The sequence below is a fragment of the Phoenix dactylifera genome, chromosome 2 (genome assembly GCF_051530095.1).
Source record: "Phoenix dactylifera cultivar Ajwa chromosome 2, Ajwa_hap1_PhDact_Kaust_v1.1, whole genome shotgun sequence".
Classification (NCBI taxonomy): Eukaryota; Viridiplantae; Streptophyta; class Magnoliopsida; order Arecales; family Arecaceae; genus Phoenix; species Phoenix dactylifera.
Window position 1 is genome coordinate 8,197,696 of NC_143191.1, and position 6,599 is coordinate 8,204,294.

Genomic DNA, 6,599 nt, shown 5'->3' on the forward strand with positions numbered 1-6,599 from the left:
TCAGAATTCGATTCTCGCTTTCGGCTTTTGACTTGGAAATAGGAACAACACGGAGAAGACAAGTTTGAAGAAGCTTCTGGTTCTCGTTTATGGTAAAAAAAGTTCAGCCTGGTAGATTAAATTATTTTTTCATATCAGATAGGCAGATTAAATTATTCGAAAATGTAATTGGCTGGTAGCGGCAGCCTTGACTAATCTGAGGGGAGTCATCAAAAAATAAATAATTACTGTTTATGAGAGCATGGTTAAATAGTAATTATCTTTCTAACTTCTAGTATTATATAGCCTAACCATGACATGCCGCTCGTCGGCGTTATTTAACGAGAAGATTATATAAAAAAGAAGCAAAAAATTTTTCATAATATAAAAAAGAAGAAAAAATTTGTACATATCCTCTATAATTATATCTCTAGATTTTCTTTTTTCCCTGTTCGAGCATTAATATTTTATCTAAGGTTATGACTAAGGTGTCTCCTTCAAAAGGATGACCATATGATGTAGTATGATATGAGTTGAAAGCATATGGCTTTGTTAGATAGATATACCATCTAGAATCTAAATTCGCTGCGAACAAAAGGTGTGAGATGATGGTTTGGTTCATGCAATTATGATTAATTAAGCTTCTCGCATTAAATATTGGCGAGAAGCTAGAAAGAAATGAACGATTACTCATCTATTTTAGAGCACCGAATAGACAAATTCATTAACAGGACATGCTATTTTGTTTAGGCTTCTCCTAATAGTATAACAAATATCATTAATTTTCGGAACCATCCATCTTAGATAGAATTGGTGAACCCTAACTCTTGCATGATTGCATTTCTACTTGTTGCCTTTCATGCCATAGTGGAGGTTGGAGGGTTAACCTGCTACATAGAATACTGGAGGTTAATTGAACCACTGGAAGATAATTTTATTTTAATATATGATAGGTTATAAGTGTAATTAAGTTATGAAGCAAAATCAAAAGCGAGAACTCATCATCACCATTGGTGGTCCCTCATGGTGGACATGGTGCCGTGAAGAGTGTGAAAACTAATGAATAAAAGCTAGCCTGACGACATTGCCATCATTCACTATGTGTGAAGGACACTCAATGCAGGAGGGCTGCCCGAAACCTCATGGAATGTATGACTTAAAAGAAGGAATAATAATGAACACAGCCCAATCTGGTTTGATCGAATCATGACCTCAATATTTAAGTCCTTCCTCACTAGATTAAGGCAAAAACACAAGCCAGAATTAATACATATAAACATTCTTCCCCATACTTAATTAGGCTATGTAATCCTGAAAGCTTTAATTAATTAATAAGAAAATCGATTGGTTTGATTCCTCGCCAGAGAAATCATTAACTGAAGGTCTTAGAAATTATATACGTATATTTTTAAGGTGAGAAGCAATTTTTATAGTGATTTTTGTAGTAATATTCTTCTAAAAATTTAAATTTATGTGCATATATTTTTAAAATTTATATTTATTTTTGTATCCTCATAAAATATTATTTTAGTACAGATACTTCTAATATAAAGATTTTTCTAACATCGTTAATAAAAAATATATTTATTTTAATTAAAAAATAAAATTTTGAACTTATTTTTTTGTCGTTCATTAAGATTGCCTTATAAATGTTTCTTTTTACCAATCTATCTATTAAGGTATTTTAGTTATTTTAATTTAAAATCGTTAATTTTTTAACAGTATTAAATGGCGTGGGTATGTATGTAAAAACAAAAATAAAAGAAGGGTAGGATAGCAAAATAAATGTTTATAAGGGTATATATGCAAATATAAATTTGAGAGGACATTTATATAAAATTTGATATTGAGAAGGGTGTCCATGAAAAAAAAAAACTTATTTTTATATATCCACTGTCGGGTATTAAGACATAATTTATTAATGTCGAAACACCATCAAGAATATATATATAATCTAGGATAAAATTCAAAGTCATAGCACACGCCTTCTACCCTCCACCGCCCTTTTAGGTATTCTTTTTCTTGGGGAAATTCCACAGTTTCGTGCTTTGGTGTCTCATTGATGTACAACACTAACGGAGGAATTTGAGGCGTTAATGGGGGCAGGAAAGCCTCGGTGGTACTGGAGAGCAAGGGAAGCTTCTCCTTTGCTACAAAAAGTGGGTTCCTTTAGGTCTTAGGTCTTTAGTAAGAGATCTGAATCATATATTCCCTCTGCCCTCTCTTTTGATGGCCTGAAAGCAAAAGGAATGGGATTGGGAGGAAAAATCCCAACCTAGATGGAGCTTTTGGTGTTCGGGGCCTGCGAGTATCTATTCCGTTCCTCCTTCCCATCTCTTTAGAAACCCTTGCAGATTATGTTAACTTAAAAGGATATCTGTTCAGCAATCAGAGAGTCTTCGATTGATGGCATGAAAAAGAAAAAGAAGCAAAAGGGTTGTAACCATTGTAAGTATCTTGCTCTTGCTCAATTTCTTCTTGCTATTGGATTTTAGCTGGTCTCGATGTTTATTTTTGCTTTGAATGGTAGAGTGGCTGCCATGAGGGCTTGGACCGGTCGTCTTCTTCTTCTCTGTGCCATTTTGTGCTTCATTTCGGCGGTTTTGGGCGTCACCGACCAGAATGACATGGCCATCCTCGACGAATTCCGGAAGGGATTGGACAATCCGGAGCTCCTGCAATGGCCGGCCGGCAGCACCGACCCCTGCGGCGAGAAGTGGAAACATGTCTACTGTGCGGGCTCCCGGGTAGCCCAGATCCAGGTCGCGAATCTTGGATTGAGTGGTTCTCTCCCTCAAGATTTGAATAAACTCCAGATGCTCAGCAATGTTGGCCTTCAGAGAAACAAATTCAGTGGAAAGTTGCCAACTTTCAGCGGGCTGTCCAACTTGCAGTATGCCTATCTCAGCGGCAATCAGTTCGACACCATTCCGTCCGATTTCTTCGTCGGCCTCACCGAATTGCAGGTCATGTCTTTGGATGAGAACCCCTTGAATCAGAGCACCGGGTGGACGCTGCCTCAGGAGTTGGAGAATTCAGCTCAGCTGATGAATCTCACATTGAGTACTTGTAATCTTGTCGGCCCGCTGCCGGACTTCTTGGGGAGGATGTCTTCCCTGAGAGTTTTGGAGCTGTCCTACAACAATCTCTCGGGCGAGATCCCAGCGACTTTCTCGGGGTCGAGCCTGCAAATTCTGTGGCTGAACAACCAGGATGGGCCGGGGTTCAATGGCTCCATCGATGTCATCGCCTCCATGACGGCGCTCACCCAGGTCTGGCTTCATGGAAATAGCTTTACTGGTCCGATCCTGAGCGGGATTGGGGCCTGCACTTCTTTGACGCAGCTGTCGCTCAATGGAAACCAGCTCGTCGGCATCATTCCGGAGAATTTGACCGCTCTGCCGGAGCTCCAGTCGCTGAAATTGGATAACAATGCTTTCATGGGCCCTATTCCAAAAGTGAAATACAACTTCACTTACTCTCAGAATTCCTTTTGCCAGTCCACTCCCGGGCTTCCCTGCTCGCCCGAAGTCACCGCACTTCTGGACTTCCTCCAAGGTGTGAATTACCCGCTGAAGCTCGCTAAATTATGGTCTGGTAATGATCCTTGCTCTGGCTGGTTAGGGATATCCTGCTCTGCTAATAAGGTGTCGGTCATAAATCTGCCTAACTATCAATTGGATGGCACCATCAGCCCTTCCCTTGGTCAATTAGATTCTCTCACCGACATCAAACTTGATGGAAACAATCTTACTGGCACGATTCCTCAAAATTTAACAAGCTTGAAATCCCTAAAAATGTTGAATCTTTCTTCAAACAATCTCTCTCCTCCTGCTCCCAAGTTCAGTAATGATGTGACAGTACTTGTTCATGGAAATCCATTATTCACAACTTCTAATTCTTCAGGATCTCCATCTGGCAACGGCTCCCCATCACCTCCCGGAAGTTCATCTTCCTCTCCTAGTGGTGGGAGATCTGGATCAAATACTAGCTCAAAAAATTCTAATAAGGTGAATGTTCTGATAATTGCTGTTCCAGTTGGAGTTGGTGTTTCGATCATAGGACTAGTCTCTCTACTCTTGTTCTGGCGCCAGAAGAGGAAAGAGAGCGCTTTTACAGCACCAAGTTCAATTGTTATCCACCCTAAAGACCCATCTGATGAGGACAACATGGTCAAAATTGTGGTTGTAAATAATGCCAGCAACAGCACAGCTGGTAGTGATCTTCAGACTGGAATGGATGGTGGTGCAAGCAACCTTCATGTGATCGATGGAGGGAACTTGGTAATATCAGTGCAAGTTCTTCGTAATGCAACACGAAATTTTGCCCCAGAAAATGTCCTTGGAAAGGGTGGATTTGGGGTAGTTTATAGAGGAGAACTGCATGATGGAACGATGATAGCAGTTAAGAGAATGGAGGCTGCTGTTTTGAGTAATAAGGCTTTAGATGAATTCCAGGCAGAAATTGCGGTTCTTACAAAGGTCCGACACCGTAATTTAGTATCCATATTGGGTTATTCTGTGGAAGGCAATGAGAGGCTTCTAGTTTATGAGTACATGCCACAAGGAGCTTTGAGCAGGCATCTTTTTCAGTGGAAGCAGCTCAATTTGGAGCCATTGTCTTGGAAAAAGAGGCTTAATATTGCACTGGATGTTGCACGTGGGATGGAGTATCTTCATAGCTTGGCTCATCAGTCCTTCATCCACAGAGACCTTAAGCCATCAAATATACTTCTTAGTGATGACTACAGGGCAAAAGTTGCAGATTTTGGGCTTGTTAAGCTCGCACCCGATGGAAAAAATTCTGTAGCGACTAGGCTTGCAGGAACGTTTGGATATCTGGCTCCTGAATATGCTGGTAAGGGTTCTCAATTTTTTTTTCCAACTAAATATGAATAGACATATGATCTGCTAATCATAATTCAAAAGAAAAAGGAGATTCAACTTTGGATGTTTGGGACTAAATTTGGAGTTGTGGATAAAATGTTTAAAGATTGTCTTTTGCAGGTGGTTGTGGGGTTCTAGCTTACTCAATTTAATTTTTTTTATTATATGGAGCACATCTGTATGCAATTTGCACTTCTTAAATGTTGCATATCTTTCCCCTGTATATCTTTGTTTTCCATTTCGTTCTGTGCTCATTCATGTAAAAGATTTTCAGACTATACGGATTGATGGGGTTATCTTACGGGCCCTTAATTTGTTGTTAAGAGCTTCTGACATGCTTGTTATTTTTATAGAAATAATCTGATGACTATCTGGACATAATTGAATTTTTGAAAAAAAAAATTCTCAACCCTGATATATGGAGATTAAACTCCATTAATTTATGTAAGTATGCCCTTCATGATTTTTTTTTGGATTGTATTGGAACTAAAGTTTGACAATGATATTATGCATGCTCTAATGCTAATATATTTGTCCACAGATTCAGTTTTTAATCTTTGCTAGGTAGTTTATATCGTATATAATTGTTTCTGTGAAATCTGAAACTACGTCTTAAGATATGTCTATCATCGATCTTTTCTGAAGACTCCTTCACATAACAAACAGTGAACAAGTTACTATTCTAGCTTAATGCTGAAACCAATTTTTTGTTCATCTTATTTTAGCAAATTATTTTATGAAAGCAACCATATTGATTCAAATATTGCTGTCTTGATTATAACAGTGACTGGAAAAATCACAACAAAGGCTGATGTCTTCAGTTTTGGAGTAGTGCTAATGGAGCTAGTGACTGGTTTGGCGGCACTTGATGAGGACCGGCCTGAGGAAAGCCGTTATCTAGCTTCTTGGTTTTATTACATGAAAACCAGTAAGGAGAAGCTCAAGGCTGTCATTGACTCATCGCTTGATGTCACGGATGAGGCCTTTGAAAGTATATCGGTCATTGCAGAGCTTGCAGGCCATTGTGCTGCACGAGAACCTCACCAACGGCCTGACATGGGCTATGCAGTAAATGTGCTTGCTCCACTGGTTGAGAAATGGAAGCCTATGAATGATGATCAAGAAGAAAGTTTGGGCATTGACTTGCGCCAACCCCTCCTTCAAATGGTAAAAGGATGGCAAGCGGCTGATGGCACCACAAATGTCAGTTCAGTAAGCCTTGATGACAGTAAGGGAAGCATTCCAGCCAGGCCTGCTGGATTTGCGGAGTCCTTCACTTCTGCAGATGGCCGGTGAATAAGCTTAGTACGTGTCCTTTGCTTGTTGTAATTTTCGTGTTAGCAAATCCTTCTTATCTTATTTTTTAATCCATATAATTAGAGATATTTTGAGAGACTTAATGTTTGCGTCAAAGTTTGTGTTTTTTCTATTTGGTTCTGTAATTGTTAATGGTGAATGAAGCTAGATGTCTCTTGCTAATGCTATCCTATATCAAAATATATGTGTTCAGTCCTCTCTGTTCGGCCTGTTTCTCTGGAAATGGTGTAAATAGTAAGAGAGATCATGAACTTTTGCTGCCTTGGTTTGCTTTCAATAGCTGTGATATGTGCAAATTTAATGTGATAGGATCGCCGTTTCATGAAAATTCGTTCAAATTGGCAGCCAAAAATATGAAGAAAAATTAATCTTTATGCAGTTTTCTGCTCATTTTTATGACATTTTGCAATCCAAGTC

At 39.1% G+C, this 6,599-nt stretch overlaps 1 protein-coding gene across 1 annotated transcript; it reads left to right on the top strand.

Annotated features, from left to right (window-relative positions):
* Positions 1–1,891: 1,891 nt before the first annotated feature.
* Positions 1,892–6,362, top strand: LOC103721007 (receptor protein kinase TMK1-like). Its single transcript, XM_008811021.5, has 3 exons — positions 1,892–2,427; positions 2,510–4,836; positions 5,650–6,362. The coding sequence occupies exons 2-3, from the start codon at positions 2,520–2,522 to the stop codon at positions 6,159–6,161; spliced, it is 2,829 nt and encodes a 942-aa protein (XP_008809243.3). The 5' UTR covers positions 1,892–2,427; positions 2,510–2,519; the 3' UTR covers positions 6,162–6,362.
* The last annotated feature ends 237 nt before the right edge of the window (positions 6,363–6,599 follow it).

Bases quoted from the DNA above. Each gene is read 5' to 3' on its own strand.
- LOC103721007 (XM_008811021.5), top strand. From the start codon at position 2,520: ATGAGGGCTTGGACCGGTCGTCTTCTTCTTCTCTGTGCCATTTTGTGC. The intron at 4,837-5,649 runs GTAAGGGTTCTC...TGATTATAACAG, and splicing joins TCTGGCTCCTGAATATGCTG to TGACTGGAAAAATCACAACA.